Source organism: Tursiops truncatus, chromosome 16 (genome assembly GCF_011762595.2).
Source record: "Tursiops truncatus isolate mTurTru1 chromosome 16, mTurTru1.mat.Y, whole genome shotgun sequence".
NCBI classification, from domain to species: Eukaryota; Metazoa; Chordata; class Mammalia; order Artiodactyla; family Delphinidae; genus Tursiops; species Tursiops truncatus.
In genome coordinates this window covers 11,518,218-11,541,779 of record NC_047049.1, presented here as the reverse complement: position 1 = coordinate 11,541,779, position 23,562 = coordinate 11,518,218, and the positions used below count along the sequence as shown (strand labels likewise).

General features: G+C 53.7%; 1 protein-coding gene and 1 long non-coding RNA gene across 7 annotated transcripts in view; both read left to right on the top strand.

Moving 5' to 3' along the window:
- GRK5 (G protein-coupled receptor kinase 5) overlaps window positions 1-23,562 on the top strand; it is a 224,904-nt gene that overhangs the window by 173,508 nt on the left and 27,834 nt on the right. For all 6 annotated transcript variants that reach the window (XM_033842014.2, XM_033842012.2, XM_033842013.2 and 3 more), the window contains 2 exons: window positions 20,558-20,658; window positions 22,351-22,443. In XM_033842014.2, coding sequence (XP_033697905.1) covers window positions 20,558-20,658; window positions 22,351-22,443 — 194 coding nt within the window. The remainder of the gene's footprint in view (window positions 1-20,557; window positions 20,659-22,350; window positions 22,444-23,562) is intronic.
- Window positions 4,593-17,853, top strand: LOC141276782 (uncharacterized). Its single transcript, XR_012326878.1, has 2 exons — window positions 4,593-10,757; window positions 11,180-17,853. It is a non-coding gene; the product is annotated as an uncharacterized lncRNA (long non-coding RNA).

Below are 23,562 nucleotides of genomic sequence, written 5' to 3'. Positions count from 1 at the left end.
TCAGTGCTTCCATGCCCTGGAGAAGGTGGCTCCTGAGGACCCCACCTTCCAAAGGGGGTGACAGCACGTCAACAGATCGGTGGAATGCAGTGTGATGGGAGCAGTGGCTGACGGTGCACAGGGAAGTGTGAGGGTGGGAAGGTCTAGACCTGCGTGGGCGAGCCAGGGAGCCATCTGGGAGTGGATGCAGCTGAATCGAACTTCAATGTGATGCTGAGGGGAAGCCAGGTGCGAGTGAAAGGAAAGGAGAAGGGCCTTTCATGCGCAAAGGTCTAGAGCAGGGGCTCTCGCCTGGGGACGTTTTGCCCTCCCCCGCGCCCCGCCCCGGGGACATTTGGCTGTGTCTGGAGATCATTTTGGTGGACACAACTGGGGGTATGTGCTACTGGCATCTAACGCACATGGGCAGGGGTACAGCTGAGCACCCTGCGATGCAAGGATGGCCCCCACCACGAAGAGTTATCTGGCCCCAAATGTCAGGAGTGCTGAGGGTGAGAGGCCTTGGTGCAGAGGTGGGAAAGGGTGTGTGTGTGGGGGAGAGGTCAGTGTTACAGGGGCCCTCTGGGTGGCAGGACCTGGAAAACCATGGTGGGGAGTCTGACATCATCCTAAGGGCAGTGGGGAGCCCCTAGGGCTCTGAATGCCATTTGCAGTTTAGGATGGTCTCTCCCCCAAAGCAGAGGAGAAAGGGGAGGGGGAGGGCTGGAGGCAGGAGGCCATCCCGGGAGCTGCTGCCGCAGCTGGGGCAGGAGGGGGGGGATGGGGGGGAAGACACAAGGGCCTTGGGAAATGTTGGGGGAAGGAGCTCTCGGGGGGGGGGGTGGCAGGTGTGGGGCATGAGGAAAGGGAACAAGAGGAATCCCAAGTGACTCTCTGGTTTCCATCTCAAGTCACTGAGCGGGTGCAGGTGCCCCCAGGAAAGGCACGGTACCCAGGATGAGAGCCATTGCTATAGGTGGCCAGGCTAGTAGCTCACTGGGCAGATATGATGGCATCTGTTGTCTGTGTCCCCTGCCCCGTGCACAGTGTTGGACACATGGCTCTCATTCATTGTGCGTTGGTTTGAATGAGACAATGAGGGACCCTGGGAAGCTTCCCTCTATGGGCCCCTTCCCTCTCCCACCTCAAGTCTCTTTCTGGCGAGCTGACACGTGGCTGGCCTGTGTCCCCCAGTGTCTGACAGAGTGTGTTTGCTGAGAGTCTGGCTGAAAATCCTGCTCAAAGTCAAAGCTCATGCCCGGAGCCGGATTCTCGCTCCCCGTGCGATGATGCTCTCCAAACCCTGGCTTGAAGGCATCCATCTCAGAGGCCAAGTCCTCTCTTTGGACACTGCCCAGAATCCTGCATCAGTTGCCCGTACACAGCCAGCCTTGCTCTGGGGGCAGTTAGAGGACAGCAGCCCGGGGTGGGCTTTGGGGTGGGCTGAAAGCTGTTGAGATGTGACACAAAGGCAGCGGAGTGCTGTGAGGACGTGAGTTTTAGGACCTGGTAGACTCGGGTTGGAAGCCAGGCTTGGCCTCTTTTAGCTGAGTGGCCTTGGGAAAGTTACTTAACCTCCCGGAACCTCAGGCTGCTCCTCTGTCCAGTGGGCGAGGGTCATAAATACCAGCAGGACAGAGCCTAGGAGCTGGTACGAATAAGACTCTCCCTAAGCAGGGGCTCTCATCTGACTTTCCCTCTTCCTAGTCTGTGTTTTCAAATTCAGGCCGTTGAATGAGGAAATCATTCAGACGTGAATTCCAGCTGTGGAGTTGTGAGAGGCCAAGGAGGGGTCCACAGGGTCCTCGGCCTCAGAGGGCTGGCCAGAGAGACTGGCCAACAGTAATGCATTGGTCAGGATGATTAATGCTAGCTGCCACAACAAACAAACCCCAAATCTCAGGGGCTTCACACACCAGAAATTTCTTTCTTTCTCATGCCTGCTCTGCCTGGGTCTCTTCTGGATGAAGATCAGGGGTCCTGGCTGCTTTGGTGTCTCCGCCACCAAAGGGGAAGAGAGGAGTGAAAGACGGACATGAGCTTTAACTGCCTTGGTCCCGATGTGACACATCACTTTCTCTCTGTCCACTGACCAGCAAGGAAGCCTGGGGGATTCAGGGGAGCATATGGAAAATTGCTTCCTGCCTACGTTTCCTCAACCCCAAGCTGAAAACATTGTCTGTTTGGCAGGCTAATTTCTAGGGCCGGTGAGACAGCTCAGAGAAGCTGCCCAGAAGCTGGTCGAATCAGACATGTGTGCTGGGCTCTGTAGAGATCTGGGCAGCTCACTTTCCAGGTACCTACAGATCAGAGGTGATACAGGTGGCAGGTATTCAGGTGCAGGATTGCTCTGAGCTGGAGATGGACCAGGAAATATTCCTAATTATAATAAATAATAATAATGGATGATCCTGAAAACAGTATTATATATCATTCATCACTACAGACATCATTTTTAAAATACTAGCTCATGGGGACTTCCCTGGTGGTCCAGTGGTTGAGAATCCATCTTGCAATGCAGGGCACGCCAGTTCGATCCCTGGTCGGGGAACTAAGATCCCACATGCCGCGGGGCAACTAAGCCCACGCGCCGCAGCTAGAGAGAAGTGCAAACACTGCAACGAAGAGCCCGCGCACCGCAACTAAGACCCAATGCAGTCAACAAATAAAAAAAAAAAATGAAGTTTAAAAAAATAAAATATTAGCTTATGGAGCTATAATTCACATATCATAAAATTTACTCTTTTAAAGTCCACAGTTCAATGGTTTTTAAAATAGTCACAGAATTGTGCAACTATCACCACTCTCTGATTCCAGGACATTTTATCTCCCTGAGTAGAAACCCCGTACTCATCACCATCACTCCCTATTTCCTTTTCTTCCCACCCCAGGCAACCGCTAATCTACTTTCTGTCTCTATGGGTTTGCCAGTTCTGGGCATTTCATATAAGTAGAATCATACAGTATGTGGACTTTTGTGACTGACTTCTTTCACTTAGCATGTTTTCAAGGTTCCTCCATGTGGTAGCAGGTATCAGTATTTCATTCCTTTTTATGGCTGGATAATATTCCATTTTAATGGATAAACCACATTTTATTTATCTTCTCATCAATTGATAGACACTTGGATGTTTCTGCTTTTGGGCTGTTATGAATAATGCTGCCATGAACATCCATGCACAAGTTTTTGCATGGGCATATTTTTAAATTTCTCTTGGGTATATACTTAGGAGTGGAATTGCTGGGTCACATGGTAACTTGATATTTAATCAGTTGAGGAATGGCCAGGCTGTTTTCAAAGTGGCAGCACCATTTGACATTCCTACCAGCAGTGTATGAAGGTTCCAATCTCTCCACATCCTCTCCAACGCTTGGCATATTCCCTCTTCTTTTTTCATCCTAGTGGGTGTGAAGTGGTATCTCATTGTGGTTTTGATTTGCATTTCCCTAATGACTTATGATGTTGAGCACCTTTTCATATGCTTATTGGCCATTTGTATATCGTCTCTGGAGAAAAGTCTATTCAAATCCTTTGCCCGTTTTTAAATTGGGTCGTTTATCTTATTAATGTTGAATCCTAAGGGTTCTTTTTTTTTTTTTTTTTTTTTGGCTGTGTTGGGTCTTCGTTGCTGCACGGGGGCTTACTCTTCCTTGCGGTGTGGGCTTCTCATTGCAGGGGCTTCTCTTGTTACAGAGCACGGGCTCTAGGTGCAGGGGCTTCCGTAGTTGTGGCTCGCGGGCTCTAGAGTGCAGGCTCAGTCGTTGTGGCTCACAGGCTTAGTTGCTCTGAGTCATGTGGGATCTTCCCGGACCAGGGATCGAACCCATGTCCCCTGCATTGGCAGGCAGATTCTTATCCACTGCACCACCAGGGAAGCCCCTAAGCGTTCTTTTTATGTTCTAGGTACAAGTCCTTTATCAGATATGTGATTTGCAGATACTTTCTCTCAGTCTGTGGGTTGTCTCTTTACTTTCTTGATGGTGTCCTTTGAAACACAAAGATTTTTCATTTTGATGACATTCGGACTCATTTTTGTTAGGCCCATAAATAGGCCTGTTAGACACGTTAGGCCCATAAATCTCTCTTCCTCTGCAAAACCAAAGCCCCATCGCCTGTTGTAAAGGGCAGGGCCAGGTCTGGTCCTCCACCAATATTCCACGCCTTCTCCTGGTTGACATGACCACATTCTTTAGGCTGTTGTCCGGGTCTAGCACTGCAACGACCTGCTCTTGGATCTTCCTAGCAACTCCCCAAGATGGGTATTAGTGCGTCTGTTTTACAGATCAGGCACCTGAGGTTTGGGAAGGGAAGAGGCTGGCTTAGAATAGCGGAGGCGGGGCTTTAAAGGAGCTTCTTAGTGTCCTGCTTCGGCAGTGTGCTGTAGGACATCTTGCTCTGTTCATTGTGCCCGTCAGCAGCTCTGCCAGGTCTCCACTCCAATCACTAAGGCCTGGCAGGTGGCACCCAGTTTCAATGTGGTTTTGCTAGGAAGTGTCAGTGGATGCCAGGCGGAAGCTCAGACCTGGCAGAGGGTCCTGTTGAAAGGGCCTGCGTGGGCTTCTTCCGACAATGAGGTGGGCGGGTGGGTTGGGACAGGCTTCTGACGAGAACCCGCCTGGCATCCTCTGTGGGATCCTGGGAATGCCCCAGAGCAGGCAGCTCTTGGAGGGCATTTCTTGCCGGAGGTCCACTGGCAGGATGGCGTTCTCTGGGCCCTCCAGAGATGCGGGCCTCTTTGTTTCTGAAAACAATGGTAGGCTAGGGCAGGGAAGTTTGTTCTTGTTAAGGGGGAAACTACCCATCAACCTGAGTTTCTGCACAAAAGAAATCTATTCCTAGTGCTTGTTTGGCTCTCCGGGAAACATCTACTTTTCAAAAAGTAAGGAGCTTGAATGAAAGGAAATAATAATTATTCCAAGTTCCTCTTTCTCTGGCCCCCGGTCACAGCCTCACTTCACTGGCACCTCCCCCTACCCCACCCAGGCAGTAGCATAGGGTCTGAGCTAAACCAAACAGCTGGTTTCTCGAAAGGGGACAGCTCCTCGGCCTCTGGGGCAGTCAGAGGCTTCAATCTTTGTCTTCAGGGGCACATGGAACCCAGTTCTGCCACTTTCCAGTGGGGCATGTTTGGAGCCTCAGTTTCCCCATCTGAGTATGGGGATGATAACAGTGGTGCTCAAATGGGCTCATTTTTCTTTAAATCAACTCATCTTTTAACTTGAAATAAATGAGTTTCAAAAGGAAACTTTGTTATCAGGAATTACCTGGAAAGCCAGTATTGATTTGCTGTACATAAAGATAACTGGAAAAGTTATCCTAGCTGGGTACTCTTTTGCTTACCTAATGCTCGGAGCCTCCTTTCTCTTTGTTTCTGAAGGGCAAGTAGTGAGTATTAGAGACAGGTTAGCAAGATGGTAGGTAGCATCACACTGAGACTTTCTTCTTGATGATGGGGGACTTGAAAGAAAATTGAAAAGGGAATAGTTTTTTCACTGAGTGATTCAGTATTATTTAATTGTGTCCCTGTACCTCGAGGCTAAGACCACTTCATCATCTTTAGAAAATGCTGGGCTGTTTACTTCCCAGCTATGATGCATTTTAGAAATGCTGGCTTGTTGTTGGAAGAGACAGCATGACCTAAAGCAAAGGGCCCTAGGACTGAGGCTCGCTCCTGGATCTCCCTTCCTGGGATCTGGGGCCCTGAGGAGCTAGCTTAGCATCCATCTAACCATCTAACCAACACTTGGTCTCCAGGGACCCAAGGCCATGGAATACGGGTGGCCCGGGTAATGCCTCCCTTCCACGTGCCTGGCCTGCCCTCCAGGGGTTTGAGCTCCCTGCTTCTGGCCCCAGAGCCAGCTGTTCATCTCTGCTAAGATCACCTGGCTCTTGTCTGCCTCCCTGCAGCCCAAACGGCATCTCCATCCTGTTGTCAGTGAATCTGGTGAGCTCAGAATCCACCTTTGCTTGAACCCCTCCTGGGCAGGGTCTGGCTGGAAGGGTCCAGCTGGAAGGACCTGTGGGGCATGGACCCCAGGTTTTCCCACTTCCTGCCACAGCACTGCAAGACGTCTCAAGGCTGGAAGAGGGTTGAAAAGAAAACTTAAGAAAGGAACTTCCTGGGAATAGCTCTTACTGTGTGCCAAACACTGTTCTCAGGGCTTTGAATAACTCACTTAATCCTCATATCTACCCCATAGATTATTATCTCCATTTTCAAGATAAGGAGGTGAAGACACAGAGAGGTTAAGTAACTTGCTCAAGGTCACACAGCTGGGATGGAGGAAGCTGAGACTTCGGGGTCTGTGCTCTTGACCCTTCCCCATCCTGCTCTCCTAAGATAACCTAACCCGGCTCCCTGCCTTGAGCTCCACTCACATCTCTTCTTGATTGAAGGACTGTTAATGACCAGTCCTTTGGAGACTGGCAAACCAGTGCCGTTTGGAGAGCAGCAGGGCTCCTGGGTCACTTCAAGTTTTGCCCCCAGCACCCAGCACTACATGGCTCCCCATGGAGTGCCCCTGCTGCTTGAGCCAGCAATCCTGGTACGTTGGGAGATGACTCCATAGCCCATCCTCAGGGACTGTTCCTCTAGTTCATCCCAAGGGGAAAGAGGACACCACCTAGAGTAGGCTACAGCACCCAGGGGATCTCAGGGGCCACCCGGTCCAAGGCTTTGCATGCAGTTTTAGCTGTAGATTTCCAGATGCAAAGACACGCAGGTCTGCTGTGGTCGACTAGCTTAGGGCAGGGCCCCCTTTGCTCCCTTCCCCGTCCTGGGCCCTGGCTTTGAGAAGAACACTTGTGGCTCCTTGGAACCCAGTTTTAAAACTACTGGGCTAAGCCAAACTCCTCATTTCCTAGATGAGGGAACTGAGGCTCAAAGAGGAGCTGGACCCCTGAAGGGTCATACAGCTGGAGGAGGAGAATGGAACGTTCCTCACTGGGCTTTCCACACCCCTGTGCTGCAAGTATGGCGCAAAGGCACGGAAAGGAATGCTTCCTGACTTCATTTACCACCTCCCACCCTGGTTGGCCTGCAGCTGGGCCTGAATTCCCCCGAGGCTCTTATTCTTTGCGTCAGTATTTGTCTAGATGCTGAGACATTGGTAGTGTGCCAGCAAAGCAGAGAAGGCTGCTGGTGCCGAAAGTTCTACCATTTAAGTATCCACGCTTTTTAAATGGAGATGCCCTTGAGGGGCATCACTGAATCTAACCCTCTCACACTCCTTTACTAAGGGTGGGTGTTAAAGGGGGAGGTGGGGCAAAGTGACATTATTTTAGCACCTACAGTATGCTGTGTGCTTTACATCTTTATCGCATCCTGTCTTCATGACATTCATTTGTAGTAGACACGTTTGTCCCTGTTCTACCTTGGGTAAAGGCCTTCAGCTGTTAAGAGTGAAAGCTGGGAGAATTGAAAACAGGGACTGACACAGATACTTGTATGCAAACATCCATAGCAGCATTATTCACAATAGCCGAAAAGTAGAAACAACTCAAGTGTCCATTGACGGATGAAAGGATAAGCAGAATGTGGTGTCACGACACAGTGGAATATTATTCAGCCATAAATAGGAATAAGTCTTGACACATGCTACGGCACGAACGAATCTTGAAAACATTATGCTAAGTGAAAGAAGCCAGACATAAAAGGCCACGTATTGTGTGATTCCACTTTTCTGAAATGTCTAGAATAGGCAAATTCAGTGAGACAGAAAGTAAATTAGAGCTTACCAGGGACTTGTTGGAGGGAGGGATGGGGAGTTATTGCTTAATGGGTATAGAGTTTCTGTTTGGGATGATGGAAAAAATGTGGGAAAAGATGGTGGTGATAGTGGACATTATGAATGTAATTAATGCTGTGGAATCGTCCGCTTACAAGTGGTTAAAATGGCCATTTTTCTGTTACGTCTATTTTACCACAATAAAAGAGAAAGAACAACAACAGAAGAAAGGTGATGATGAGATATAACCTCGGTCTGTCCGATTCTAGAACCTGGGATCTTTCTTTTCCACTGTGTCTTCTTCTCAGAGGTTAACCAAAGACAAAATCCCCCGAATCACCTTCCCAGCTGCTGTACGAAGCAGCAAGTCCGGGAGGGCAGGTGGGTTGGAGGATGTGCACACTGGCTGGTCCCTCCTGTGCCGGGTCCACCTTCTGGCTCCAAACCTTCGCGCCGTGTCATTAGCTTTTCCTCATGTCACAATCTCCCTGCACAACATTTTTAAAGACTGTGTAATTGTCCTTCAAATAGATACATTTATTTCTCTCCCCCAACCTTTCCTGGAAAACACATCCTCTTTGACTGATGTCTTTGGGCCCCTCTTGACATCCTTGAGGCTGCTCTGCCAGCTGGGGCTCCCCAGAGCAGGCCGGAGCATGCCCATTGGGGTCCCTCTTCCTTTCTTGTGACCTTCCAGGTCGGAAAGTTGGATGTTCCTTCGATGCCAGTGGAGCCGGCGCTACCTCTGACCCCCATTCCTGTGTGTGTGTGTGTGTAGTGTTTCCTGACCAGGATTCCTCTTTTTAGAGTGTCTGGAGATAGAGAAACCAGCCACAGGCTTCCTGAGGACAGCCTCCCCTCAGCCTTGCCCTGGGTAGGCAGCCCTGGGTAGGTCTCTGTGGTGCCTGTGCTCGGCTGAATCCGTGTGGCCTGACAGGCCCTCCCTGACCGTGGGCCTTGGGCAGAGAAATGACATCATGGGGGTTTCAGTCGAATTCCCTGGATCTTAGGAGATTTCTGCCCCTCCTTCATTCCCAAGCCGCGTGGAATGAAATCTTGACTGGAGAAAAATCTTCCCGTGCCAAGGTATTTCCAGCACGGCTTCAAATTGAAGCCGGTCTGGAGGCTGTGGACCGGGAGGGTGTTCTGGAAGGTGGGGAGTCAGCTTGCTGTGCTCTCACCTCTCATGCACGAGGAACGAGGGACACTCCCGGCCGTGAGCGTTCTGCACCTCAGCCCCTTAGGACCCAAGTTCTACCCGTGAATTACCTGCACGTGGCCGCCCTGACCCAGAGCAGAGTTGGCCGAATTCAAACCGCTTGCCAGGAAAAACCCTGCCTCTCTGGGTCCTGAGAGCCAGGACCGCCTGTGTAAACAGCGAGTCTTCTCCCATCGCACACTCTGGGCCCACAGGTCTTGACCGGAGATTATCAAGTTGACAGAGCCCGGCTGGCCTCTCACTCCACGTCCAGGCAGATTTTGTTTTGTTAATTATCCTTTTTTGCTTTTGACGTAAAGAGTCATGGTCTGGGTCAGGGCCACTTGTATGTTTTCCTTTCTTTCTCATTCAAGTTGCCCAGCTCTCAGGGCCTCTGGCTAAATTCTGCTAGTGTTTAAAAATGTTCTCTCTCACTTCCTGACCCCTAAAAATCCTTCGTCCTGATTTCTGAGAAGCCACTTGAACAGAGGAAGTAAGGGACAAGACCCTTTCAGTCCCTATCTGCTTTTCCCTTCTTGGAGGGTCGTGGCTATGTCTCAAGGGCTGTGCTTCTCCACTTTGCTGACCCAGGGAATGTGATACCTTGTGACCCGGGGTGGCCCAGTCAGCAGGGGCACCCTTGGAAAGGGCTGGAACCCCCTGTAGAGCAGGCTTGCTCAGAAGACTGCCTGGCCCTGTGGCCCCTCACGCAGTTGATGGTCTCTGTGAACCTGCTCTCTGCCATCTTAAATTTGTCCAGACAAGTGTCGATTTGCCATAGGATAAAGTTGATTCTTTCAGAGCCCTGGTCTTCTCAGAATACTTGCCAGGGTACAGATACCTGGAGGGTCCTCCTCATGGCCTAGCCAAACGCCCTTCGTCCTCTGAGCCTTGATCAGACCTCACCTCAGCCATGAGGCCACCTGTCTGAGCTCGCCCTTCTAGGGGCTGAAAGGCCGCTCCACACTCGGCCACCCTCAGTCCCCACCAGCCTTGAACTCCTGCCATTGGCCAAGAGAGTCTGTTTATGAGGTCACTGGGGTGGAGCTCATGACCTGGGCATAGAGTGGACACTCAGGGACCCTGTTGTAGCTGACAGACTGGATCAGCTCGGGCCCCAGCGGGAGAAGCAGCTCCTTGCTCTCCGACTGGTCACAGCAGTGGGACCACCTCTGGGTCCGCTCACAAAGGCAGCTCTGTGCTCTGCGGTGTCTTCCAGGCCCGGCAGAGTAACCCGCTATCCCCAGGGTCACCCCCGAATTGGTGTAAGAGATCGTTGCCCAAAGACTTAAGGAGATCACCAGGGTGGCCGTGTGTGTCTGCGTCATAATGGAACCGTGGGCCTTACGTAGGACACCAGGCTGCTTCCCAGCACAGTGTCAGGGCAATGGCCTTCCTCACCTTCTCCTACCATGAGAAGCCCCAGGGAGCCCCGGGAGTCCCTTGGACTCTGGGTCTCTGGCTGTTCATCACAAAACGATAAAGGTGCAGGGTGGCAGTCGGGCGGGAGGCGGACCCCGGATGTCCCCCTAGAGAAGGCCCCTCAAGACCGAGTGCTGTCTGTCAGAGACAAGGGAAGGTCCAGGTTTTGTAGGGGTTGAAGCGTAAGTAGCACGGGAAGTATGCTGTTTAAGAAGAACGAACAGAACATTAGGTACAGAAGTATTTCCTGAGAATGAGAAAAGAAACCACAACCAATGCCTGGAGCCTTGGAGATTCGGTCTTTTTCACCTGAGATCTCAATTTACTGGAAGTGCTTGTGCGGAAATGCTTCCTCTCTCACCTAGAAAACTCTGTAGCTCCTAGGACGGCAAGTAAAGGGCCCCAAAGCTTCAGCTTCCTCTGCTTCAGGGTGAGTTGCTTCTGATTGGGTACCCTGCCGGTGAGCACCGCATTTCCTTAGAGCTTGAGACAGGTGCCATGAGACTTGTCGTTTTCCCAGCTTCTACCCCAAGGACCTCCAGCAACCAGCTGCCTGTCCAGCGTGCGTCTCTGCCCAAGGGGTCTGCATGTGGCACTGTGCTCAGGCCGTGCAGTCCAGCAGCCTTGCTGACCACGTGGACGCTCAGGGAGGCGTTGGCGTTCGGGCCGAGAGCTGCAGGACCCAGACATGGGCCCAGCGTAGCAGGAGCCGGAGCCCCTTTGCTCGCGAGCGCTTAGCTTGGCTGATTGACTTTTCCCCAGTGACCAAGATAACAAAACCCTGCTTTTTCCTCTGTTTCTGTTCTCGCCTGGGGCCTGTGGACTGTGCCTGCTGCCTGGTTGATGTGGAAGACGAGCTGCTCCAGATGGACCCAGGCTGCGTGGCCGTGGCTTTGCCACACGGCACTGAAGGTTTTGATTAAAAGGTGGAAGAATGGCTCTTTTTCTTCCTGTCAGCCAGACCTTAAGTCAACCCTGGAGTGAGGAAATGCTGTCCAAAGCTGCCGTCCAGTAAATGCTCTCCTTTGTCTGCCAGTTGTGATTGTACAAGCAGGTTTCATTTCAAGCCAGGATTTGGGGTTGGAATGAGCACCCTCCTTTGCCCACCTCCTGCCTGTCCTGCTTTCTTCACCCAGTTCCTGTTCCTAGAGTCTGGCGGGCTGGGCTGAGTTAGTTTACGGAACTCGGAACCGGCCAACTTGAGCCGGGGGAGAGAAAAGCGAGTGGAGGGGATGCCTCTAGAGGGTCCTCCTCGCCACCTGGCCCAGCTCCTGAGTTTACAGATGGTGCATTTGTCTGGATTCTTGGCATCAAGTGGCAGATACTTAACTCCCAGTTGCTCAAACAAAGGAGGAATGTATTGGAGGGGTGGGGGATACGATTAAATGAAACCGTGAGAGAGACACGGCTGTACGTGGGCTCAGGAACCCCTGGCGCCAGGACGCTTTACTCAAGGCAGCTCCAGGTCCTCCCCCAGCCACCCCCAAGCCTCCAGCCCACAGTTTCTGCCCCAGACAAGCACTCCAACTAGTTGTAACTAAGAAAATCCCAAAGAACTGATTGGCCCTGATGTCCCAAAGGCAGGGGGTAGACCAGATGACCTCATGAAGGTTCTTCTGCTATGAACAGGCATGTGCACACACATTGGTTCAACAAATACATTGAGCACCTACTACATGCAGGGCACATTGTAAGTTCATATCAGCCAAGCAGAGTGGAGAGATTACAGATTTTGGAGCTGGGCAGGCCTGGATTTGAATCTCAGGTCCTCTGTTTACTAATTATTGTGTCTAGGGACATGTACGGAGTACTAGCTGCTCACCAAGCGCTGTACTTAGTTCTGATGAGACAGGAATGAACAACATTCCTGCCCCTCAAAGAGCTCTCTAAGGCTCAGCGTCGACATTTGTGACCTTGGAACAAGCCCCACCTATGGCATCGTTCCGGGGAGCAACAGAAGTATGAATTTGTAGGAAAACTCACATGGAGGGGCCAGTGACTATCAGCCAGCCCCTCTCCCAGGGTCCCACGATGCCTCTGGCCCTGGATCCTGCTGGAGGCTGATTCCCACCCCTGCCCCCAGCCAGGCCTTGGCAGCCCCGTGTGCAGAGTTCCTGCAGCTGACACAGATCCCCTCACCAAGGGTCAAAGGGTGGCCAGGGTACAGCTGTGGGAGTGCCCCTCCCGGTTCCTGTCCTGGAGGAGAAACGGGGTGGCCCCCCAAGAAACAGCTGCCTCCACCCTGGTATGGGTGGGACAGGCAAACCCCCAGTAAGCCCCTTGTTTGGAAGGAAGGAGACCCCCCGGAAGCCCTGTTTCCAGAGTGTCTTGCCTCTCTCCTGCTCAGCTTTTCCTGAAGGTCTAGTCTGTCCACACTGAGAAATTGCAAATAGTTTACATGGGGAATGTCAGCTGCCCACGTATGAAAATATACACATCATTAAGTCCTAAGTGCTTGCGTCTGGAGATAGAGCGGACAGTCTCCTGGGCTGACCTTTTGTTCACTGATGGAACTGCTGCTAATGAGTGCGGAGCTCCTCGGAGGGATGTTTTCATATGTTGAAGCGAAGCATAAGCTGGCCACTAGCCTGTGTGTGTGTGTGTGTGTGTGTGTGTGTGTGTGTGTGTGTGAGATACGTGTGGTAGCGCTATACAAATAGCACTTGCCGAAACATGCAGAGTCCACTTCACCTCGTTATCCAGCCTCCAAAGGCCAAAAGTCACCTCCTCTTCACTATTCGAGAAAGACTGTGGCGTCCTTGGAGGACCTGATGGTGCTTAGGGATAAGGCTCTCTGACCAGATTGCCTGGGTTTGAATCCTGTCTATGCTCCCACTGTGTGATCTTGGGCAAGTTACTTAACTTCTCGGGGCCTATTTCTGCATCTATAAGATGGAGATAATAAAACCTACTTTGAGAGGATTAAAAAAGATAACCCCACGTAAAGCTCCTAGGACTTAACATATATTAGGTGCTCAAGAAGTAGCAATGGTGACCACAGTTGTCACTGGGAGGTGGGATTGGGTGGAAGGCCCTGCCTGCTCAAAGATTCATCTTGGATGAGGTTGTATTGGAAACAGGTCCTGAAGAGGGGGTAGGGTTCGGACAGCGTGCTGTGAGGGGGCCAAAAGGGCTCCTTCCAGTAGCAAAGGCTCAGCAGCTGGAAAGCCGGAGCTCGCCCAGGAAATCACAAGTATGGGGTGAGAGCCCTGGCGAGCAGAGGGCATGATGGGGAAGCAGGTCGAGAAGGCACTGGATTTTGGTCCTCTGGCCGTGGAGATCACTTCCGCTGTGTGCTCTCGGAAAACTCCCTTGGAGGCCATTGTGTCAACATAAGAGCAAGTGGTTGCAGAGATTCGTGAGGGGCGTACTGGCTAGTCCAGGCGATAGAAGAGAATTCTTGAAACCAGGGCAGTGGGATGGAGAGGGGTTGGGTGGGTGACATAGCAGGGCTAAGATTGCCGTGTGTGCCTGTCCCCGTCTGTGAAGTGGGGGAAAAGCTGGTTTCGAGTGGGGCCAGGGAGGCCAAGGCTGTGTCCTTTCCGTAGAGCTGGCTTAGGACAGCTGGTTAGAGCCCATGCAGCTTGGATCCACTCCCCGAACTCTGCCCGCTACAGAGCCCCTCCGGTGTCGGTCCGGCTTGACCCTGGCCAGCACTGTGACTCGTAGGGGTCCGTTCTCTTGGTTGCCCATCGGTGCCAGGAGTGGGTTGGATCAGTGAGGCCCCGGGGGTGTTCCCAGAAGAGCCCTCTGTGTTTTCCTCCTGCTTCCTCTCGGTCCTGAACCTCTGAGCAAATGTAGGGCGTGTGTTTCCAGGAGGCTCCAAGGGCGACAGCAGAGGTGCTTGCTTCAGGAGTCTTGGCTACTGAGGAGGTGTGGAGGGTTGTCACGTGGCCCAACCGTGCCTCGATCCGTGGGCGCTGCCAGGGGCGCTGGCCACATACAGTGGATCCCATTTCCACTCTGACACCTTGAAACAAGGGACTTGGGAGCCAGGAGATGCTTCGGGAATAAGGTCCTCAGACACGTGGAGTTTCTCTCCGATGCAGGAAATGAGGTCCCTTCATCTTCCTGGTCCCCTCGGAGCAGTGGTGCCAGGGAGAGCAGAGCAGCCGCCCTCACCCTCATGATGCCATCGGGCTGGTGACTCAGCAGCCGGTGAGAACCAGCCTGGCAAGACCTGATCCTGTCAGCCGCCCCGCTTACTTAACCGTATCTGGATGAGTCCTCCGCACTCGGGGCAGCACCCTTTGCCCGCATGGCCCCCCTCCCCTGGTGTACATCCCACCTCTCCCTCAAGGTCCAGTTCCAGTCTTCCCTCCCCAGGGAAGGCTCCCTCCCAACCTGCTCTCTCATTTCCCCCCGAACCCGAAATTCTTATTGCAAAGGCCGCCCTCCTCAGGTCTGAGATGCAGCACTTGGTAATCAGTCGCTCCCGACTCTAGAGGCCAGGGAGGCTGGTCCTCTGGGGGGTGTCTGCAGCAAGGGGCTCCATAGTGCCACCTGGTGGACCAACAGCTGGCCCGGCCCAGGCTGGATGACCTGTGGAGGCCGAGCTGGGCTTGGGCTGTTGGCCTGCCTCTGGGGCTCCGTCCCTCTCGCTGGAGTTCTCTGGGGCAGGCAGAGTGCTGAGTGAAGCACCCACGGGAGGCTTCGTGCCCGGACCAGGCCCATGCCTTCCCCACCACCGTCCCTTGCTCCCCAGCCTTGGTCCCTGAAGCACCCCGGTAATCTCTGTTAGCCGGTATGTCACCCCAGACCCAGCACATGCTCCCTCCTAATCCATTGCCATGCAGATGCAGCTTCAGGACAAGTCCTAGCTCTTCTAACTCAGCAGACGCCCTCCCACCCACAATCCTCCAGCCAAGTCTCTCCTCTTTAGAACCCCAGTGCACTGAATCATTACTGGCCATCAGTACCGTCCACGCCTGAATATTGCAGAGGTTTCCGTGTTGATGGAGCAGAGGATGAGAGGTCTGGCCTAGGCCACTTGTTGAAGTTTAGGGTCATAGGCAGTGAGGCAGCATGAGGGCACTGAGAACTTAACAGGGGAGTGGGGACAAAAGGGAGGAGAGGACTTAGGGAGGAGTGAAGGTGCAAAGCCCATTGGGCCCCTGCACCCAGTTCACTGGCCTGCCCCATTCACATTCAGAGCAACACAAAGGGCTCTTCTCAATGTGCTCTGGTGCCCAGAGAAACACCCACGCAGCCTTCACCTCTCGCTGCCGAAAATGTGCCTTCTGGCTAACACGTAGCAGGACGCCTAGAACCTGTGGCACACGCATCAGCAACAGCAGAGAGTGAGTCTGGGCCATAGAGGGGCTGGAGGTACAAAGGGGCAAGTGTGCTGAGTCTGTCCTACCATCTGGGCCTGCTGGCCACCTGGCCCCATCCAAGTGCAGCCCCAAGTTCTTCTGGTACCAGATTCAAGGTCAATTTCATGCTCCACAGGGAGGGTTGGAGCCCGTTCTTTTCCCTCTGGTGACAGGGGCTTTTATCCAGAGGCACAGACCCACAGAGAGTGGATAAAGCACACCCGAGCTTTAATGCCACGTCTGTTCCCACTGCCAGCCTCAAGGGAGAAGAAATGGGGAGGAGTCTTAGCCAATGAGGAGGGGGAGGTTTATTCCCTTGCTCCATGTGTGATTTCAGGGGCAGGACAGGTGGCCCTGAGCCTGCAGTTCCTCAGGGAACCAAGTCCCATCTCATCAGCCTGGAGGGGAGAGAGCTCTGTGGTTAGCGGCCCAGGGCGTACATAGCCGTGTCCCAGAGGCACGTCTTGCTGTTTTAAGCTCTCCTGGAGTTGGCCGTAGCACCCTCCTTAAGGGCAGTTGGGGCTCATCCTGACTGCCAGCAGAGTGGACCTCTTGGCGGGGCCAGGCACACTGGTCACATGGAGGTTGACCAGCCATTGGCTTCAGCTGCCCTGGACCATCAGGAGGCCAAGTGTTCTCAGTGGGGCCTCCTCCGAAGCAACACCAGCACACATTTCAAAGGAAACTCGGTGCCTAAATTCACACTCTTGTGTTAAAGTCTGGGCCTGCAGGCGGGAGCTACTTGAAGAGACCACCTGGCGACCAAAGAAATTGTCACTTCAAACCACGGCTGGCCTGAGGGGTTCCCAGGCCCCAGGAGGAATTTTACCAGCCATCTCCACCAACACCCCTTCTCCGGGCTGCTTTCAGTCCTGCAAATATCTGAGGGCCTTGAGGTCCTTTCTGTTTGGTTAGAAATTAGGGGAACATCTTTGACATGGAGGAGAATGACCCCCAATCCTTCCTCCCCATGCTGACCCTCAGCTTCATCCCAGAGGGACAGTCCCTGCTAGAAAGAGCCACAGCGCTGCCCACCGTAGCTCTCCTGGCGTTTCGGAGGCTTCAGTGCAGCGAGGGTGACATTCCGGGCCAGAGCCCACCTGGCCTGTAGGATACACCCCTCTCCCTTCCCCAGCTGGCCTCACAGGCCTCCTGGGACCAGAAGGGATTAGTTTCCTGGAAAGAGATCTGAAACTGTGGAATTCTTCTGCCTTCAAGCCACAGAGGATGGACTGTGGTTACCGGGACCCCAGAGCCTTCTCAGTGTCTGAGGGCCCTTTTTCTTACGTGACGCATCAGACCTTACCTGTGGACTGGGGAGAGCCTTCTCTGTGGGTCTGCCTTTGAAATCGACTTCTCTGAACTGGAGGAGAAGGACCAATACCCTCAGATTCCACTGATGCAAATAGCAAATGTCCATTTGAGCAGCGGCTCTGCCCACCCTCCTGGCAGGTTTGAGTGTCAGGCCCCAACTTAAACCGGCCAACAGCTTCTTATTCCCTTCTTATTGGCAAAGGTGTCACTTCTCGGAGTCACTTGAGAGAAGGTTTGGTTGGAATCACTTAGTCTCTTCATGTCGAGCCAAAGACTGAGTTTAAACCCGTGGTCATTAAACCAAACACGTTATTGACTCCCCTCAGGACTTTGAGTGTGGGCAGCTTCCCCAGAGCCCTCCTGCCAGCCAGCCCCAAGGAGTGAGAGTGCTGCAACTTCATGCACAGCTGGGCTGCCCCCAGACCCTGGAAGCCCCTCCCATCTGCTTAGGAGTGTGGCTGACAGGGAGCCCCGCTGGCTGATGGGAGGGCCCAGAAGGGGTGGGTGGTCTGAGGCCATGTTCTGCTTTGCCTCTGACCCCATCCTCTGGGAAGGTTTCCCAGATGACCCCTGCCCCCCAGCAATGATCCCCCCCCCTCTCTGAGCCCAGTGGCTCACTGCCCTGAGCTGCAAAATCTCCTATATAAGTTCTATCTGCCTCTGCTGGAGGCAGGTGCCAGGTCAGCCCACGGCTAGGGTCACACCTCAGGGGACTCCTGGGAGATGGGGGTGGGTGACGGCAGCACAGGTGGCCCAGACACCCCACCACCTCCAACCGTACTTACTCTAGACCCACCCAACCTGGTGTAAATCCCCTCTCTGCCGCTTGTTGGCTGGGTGACCTTGGGCAAATGTCTTAACCTTGCTGAACCTCAGTTTCCTCATCTGTGAAATGAACATCATAATAGTATCCACCTCACAGAGCCAGAAGGAATATTGAATGAAAGGATGTGTTGGCCTCAATAGATGGAAACCGTTGCTACCCATTATATTACTTATATTGGTTTTAAATATGGGGCCTATAGAAACATTTCATTTGGTGGAGGAGAAAAGAAATTTGCTGATAAAAAAGTTTGAGAGCCATTGAGTTCCATCCATCCAGCTCATTTTATACATCACCTGTAGCCAAGAGAGGCAAAGGAACTCTTCTGTGTGGATATGACCTTATTTATGTCTTACTGGAGAAGAAGTGCTTTGAGGTCAAGGACCACCCTGGCTTCACATTTTAACACCCTCCCCGTGCATGTGCCCAACACCAGGCCGGGCCACTGCGCGTGAGGGTGGGTCCTCCCTGGCTGAACTCCATGACAAAGTGTGCGTCTGAGTGCATACAGGTGGCAACTCGGGTGCCTTTCTGAGGTCCCAGAAATGGTTCTGTTTCTCCCCATGGCACGCCCACCCAGCGTCTCTGCGCTTTGCTGACTCACGGCAGGGTTAAGGCCACACCCTGGCATACTGTGTTTCATCTTGCTTCCTAACAGATATATGCGGGGCACCAATTCTGTGCCAGGCACGGGGCCCTTCAAACCAAAACTGCCCCAGCCGTCAGGTCTCTTCCTGAAGCCAGTTCACCCGTGGCCTCAGTGGCTTGTGCTAATATTTGATTGCTTTGAAGTAGCCTGGAATCATTGATCCCCAAGAGACAGCTGCCAGGATTCGAAGCAAGTTCCCCAAGTCTCAGAAGCAAAAATGACGAACCCCCAATTGTCAAATCGTGAAGGGCCTGTAGGGCATCTCTGGAGCTGTTCCCTCCTGTTACAGAGGAGGAGATAGAGGCATGAAATGGCCAAGGGCAGAGGGCAGAGCAGAGCTCGGGACTTCTTCCCCAGCAGTGAGGATCCTTTCTGCAAAGCGCGCCGCAGTTGCTCCAGAAGCCAGCGCTCTGCTTGTCGCTCTCCTGATGTCTCGTTCATTGAGTTTTGTTGTTGTTGTTGTTGTTTTGCGGTACGCGGGCCTCTCACTGCTGTGGCCTCTCCCGTTGCGGAGCACAGGCTCCGGACGCGCAGGCTCCGCGGCCATGGCTCACGGGCCCAGCCGCTCCGCGGCACGTGGGATCCTCCCGGACCGGGGCACGAACCCGCGTCCCCTGCATCGGCAGGCGGACTCTCAACCCCTGCGCCACCAGGGAAGCCCTCGTTCATTGAGTTTTTAGTGTGGGGAGAGGGGGATGGTCCAGGGCAAAGTGGGATGGAAGGTGGGGCGAAGGTGCCGCCCCCCGGGATTGGCGACAGCAGCCCTGGGGAGATGCGCTCTGAGTCTGCGGGGTCGTGTGATGGGCTGTGCCTGCGCTTGGGTGTGCAGGCGGCATGTACTGGCACAGCGGCCGCCCCCAACACACACACCTGAGGCCTCCCCCGCTCAGGGGCTGGGTGAAAGCCTGCAGAGAGGACCAGAGAGGAGAGGACCAGGCTAGGGGAGAAAGGAAGAAGGAAAGAACTCAGGAATGGGGGCATTCAGAACACTGGGGAGATTTCATTCACCAGAGCCATGCCAGGCTGCTGTGGGCACCCCCTCCAGCCCCAGAATCAAACCCCCCAGAGACACCGCCCGGTGGGCTTAATCAGCCCCCAAGTTACAGTTCAATAGCTGGGAAGAGAAAGCAAGCCTTTCAGATCTCAGCATCTTTAGGGGGAGAAAGATGTGCCTACATCCTGTGCTTTGGAGCCCACTCCTGGCAGTTTTCTGTTATCCCTGTAGTTGATTACAGACCCACCTGGTGAGTAAAGAGCCGGCAGACGGTGAATGAAGCGGGGAGGGAGAGGGGCGGCCGGGCTGCCTCTGGCTGTCTCTGCACCTTCCCAAGGGGGCTGCCGCTCCTGGGTAGGACCAGAACCTCTTGGAACTGTCCCTTCGAACTTGAAACGTTCAGGCCAGGCAGCTTAACTGGAAGGAGAATGAAATGACACTGCTGACATCTATTGCACGCTTTCTGCTACCTGCCAGGATCCGGGCCAAATGCTTGACCCAAAGGCTTCATTGATTCATTCCTGGAGGAACAATTATTACTGACCATCCTCCTGATAACAGCCAGGCTGTACCAAGACCAGGGTCCCAGAGCTACAGCGGCAGATGTGGGAGTGGCACGCAGACCTACCAACGCCGAGGCTGTGCCGGTGTTACATCCCTCCCCTTGCCGCTGAGCCGTCCGTCCACCTGCCCCTTTGCCTAGTCCAGACCCTTTCACACATGGCCTCGAGGCCGGGCAGGGGGCCGTCTCATGTCTGCTCTCTGGGGACACAGCCCCCCACCCCAGTGGCTAAGGGACTGGGGCAGCTCCGAGGGGCTCCCTACACTGTGAGGCTGACACCTCCCACTCGGTTCTGACCGCAGTCCAGGACGCAGGGATGTCGTGATCCATGTTGCAGAGCGGGGCTCAGAGGAGCTACGTAGCCTTACGAGGTCACACGCGGTGTCCGTGGCAGAGCCCGAAATCTGACCCTGAGTCCCGGCTGGTTCACCACCTTTCAGCCCAGCCACCTTGCCAGACCGCCTACCACGGTGCAGGGGCCCAGGACCAGGTGTGGGTAGGAGGGGCCCCCGAGGCCACCCGGCGCCCTGCCCCCTCCCTCACTGATACCTCCTCTCCTCTTCCTCCCTGCAGTCCCCAGTTTTCATCGCCCAAGTTGGCCGGGACCTGGTCTCCCAGACGGAGGAGAAGCTCCTTCAGAAACCCTGCAAAGAACTGTTTTCTGCCTGTGTGCAGTAAGTGCTCCGGCCACCGGCCTCCCTCCCTGCTTCCCAGCCCGGGGCATCAGGCCCCTCCACCTCCCCTCGGGCTGCCACACAGTCACCAGGCAAGGGGCTGCCTCTAGCCTCCACCTGAGCGCTGGGCACCCGGGGCAGGTCTTCAGTGCCTGAGGGCCCAGCCAAGCCACCCAGCGCTTGTACACTTCTCATGAAGGGAAAAGATACCAGGGTGCCAAGTCCAAAGAGAACATCTGCTTCAGATGGTGTCGAAAGCAAGTAGCTCTCCAGGCTGTGGAGACAGAGGAATGTGCACGGATCTGACCCAGTCTGGGTGGTTTGGAAATCCTTCCCAGGTCCCCCCCACACCCACTCCTGCCCCCATCACTGCCACCCACCAGCGCTGCTGCAGGAGCTGGGCTGCAGGCTGCCCTCTCAGCCACACCCCATCACCTTGTTGCAGGCTGTACGGCAACCATAATGGGACGTGAGACAAGTCAGTGGGTGTGGGGCGAGCCGTGCACCCATTAAGCGCCACCATGAAGGCTTAGGCAGCTAGGCTCACACCCGTTCCTGCGCCCACACACGCACCCTCCCTGTAGGCTGACGTGCAGCCGCACGAACATACGTACGTGCCAAGATCACAGCTGGCGTGACGGCACCGTGTTCAGACTCTGCACCCCAGACATTAGTTGAGCGCCTGCTGTGTGCCTGGCACGATGCTGCGTAGGGGAGGCCTTGCGAGCAAGAACCCAGTCCTGCCTCCACGGCGTATTGCCAGCGCCCCATGCGCTCACCATGGGAAGAGCTGGGACATTCAGGGGTGCCAACGTGGGGCCCAGCCCTGTGGCAGGTGCTGGAGAGGGCCCACCGTGAGCAGAAACAAGCCTGGTTGCTGCCCTCCTGGAGATGTCCGAGGGTCAGCTCTGACGGCGGGTGAGGTCCCTGGGCTGCCCCCTGACCTTGAGGGAGTGGCCGTCCTGGCCCCCGACGCCAGCCCCTGTTCAGGTTTGGCAGGGCACAGCCTCCAACGAGCCCCAGCTCTGCGTGTCGCCTCCCTTCCCCGGGTCCCAAGTGTCTAGGCTCGATTGGTCAGTGTGGCCGCTTTTTAAAGGGAGGAAGCCCAGTTCAGAGCCCTCCAGGGCCTGGCCTAGAGCCTGGCCCACAGCAGGTGACCAGTAAATTCTGCTGCGGGGTTGAAAACCTCCCAGGGTCTTCTCTGGTCCCGACCAAATCTAGGGCCTGCGCCCCTCTGCCCCTTCCCAAGACACCCAATCCCTCCATTGCACATAGTTAAATATTCCTCTGTTCTCATCTCAGCTCCTGTCCCTTCTTCAGAGAGATCTCCCGGACACCCCCCAGGACCTCGCTTACCCCACTTCACGATAACATGCCCCAGGGGTCGTTTATTTGTTTGTTATGTGCCGTGTGTGTCCCCCATCATGCTCCCTACTGTATCCCAGAACTAGAGCAAACCCCCAAGGCAACTACTTACTAAAGGTTTGCAGGGTCAGTCAATCTCAAACAACCTTTGTAGAATGGTGGAGCCTCTCTCCACTCCTGCTGCATCTGTCGGAGGCCCCTGTGTATTTGCATTTCCAAAGTCTGGAAGTGGGTGAGGCCAGGCTATAAGCTGCTGGTTATGGCTCTGCCCACCTGCTCCAAGGTCAGGGTTGTAAAATGTTCATCTGTTTGTTCCCTCTGAGCTAGGTCTGTCCACGACTACCTGAGGGGAGAACCCTTCCACGAGTACCTGGACGGCATGTATTTTGATCGGTTTCTCCAGTGGAAGTGGTTGGAAAGGTGAGTGCTCCCTGGGCACAGCCCCCCAACACACACACACACACACACACACACACACACACACTAGTGTGTGCCATTGTGTGTGTGCGTGTGTGTGTGTGTGTGTGTGCGTGCGGGGGGTATTGGTTTTTCACCTAAGTCCTGTAGAAGTCTGTTACGTCCCATGGGCCCACGGTTCAGATAAAATTCAGCGTTCTCTGCCTGTTAATTAAGTTCTTGTGTATTCTAGAAATGCTGTGTGCTTATTAACATCACACACACACACGCTCGTGCAGACACACGCATACACTCAGCCTCCCGTTCTTACTTTTTGGGGTCACCGTCTTCGGGAATTCTTTCTCTGACAGCAAATAAAGAGCTGCCATATTCTTTTTTTTTTCTTTTTTAACATCTTTATTGGGGTATAATTGCTCTACAACGGTGTGTTAGCTTCTGCTTTATAACAAAGTGAATCAGTTACACATATACATATGTTCCCATATCTCTTCCCTCTTGCGTCTCCCTCCCTCCCACCCTCCCTATCCCACCCCTCTAGGTGGTCACAAAGCACGGAGCTGATCTCCCTGTGCTACGCGGCTGCTTCCCACTAGCTATCTACCTTACGTTTGGTAGTGTATATATGTCCATGCCTCTCTCCCGCTTTGTCACAGCTCACCCTTCCCCCTCCCCATATCCTCAAGTCCGTTCTCCAGTAGGTCTGCGTCTTTATTCCTGTCTTACCCCTAGGTTCTTCATGACATTTTTTTTTCTTAAATTCCATATATATGTGTTAGCATACGGTATTTGTCTTTCTCTTTCTGACTTACTTCACTCTGTATGACAGACTCTAGGCCCATCCACCTCATTACAAATAGCTCAATTTCGTTTCTTTTTATGGCTGAGTAATACTCCATTGTATATATGTGCCGCATCTTCTGTATCCATTCATCTGATGATGGGAGCTGCCATGTTCTTAGAAAGATTTGCACATCCCTCATGTAACCCAGCCCCCTATTGATGGACATGGAGGTTTCCCTCAATTTTGTGTGCAGCCTTCCCGAAGTAGTGAATAACTTTGTACATACGTCTTTATTTTTGCAAATACATCCGTAGAAATTCCTAGCAGATGGGAATTCCCTG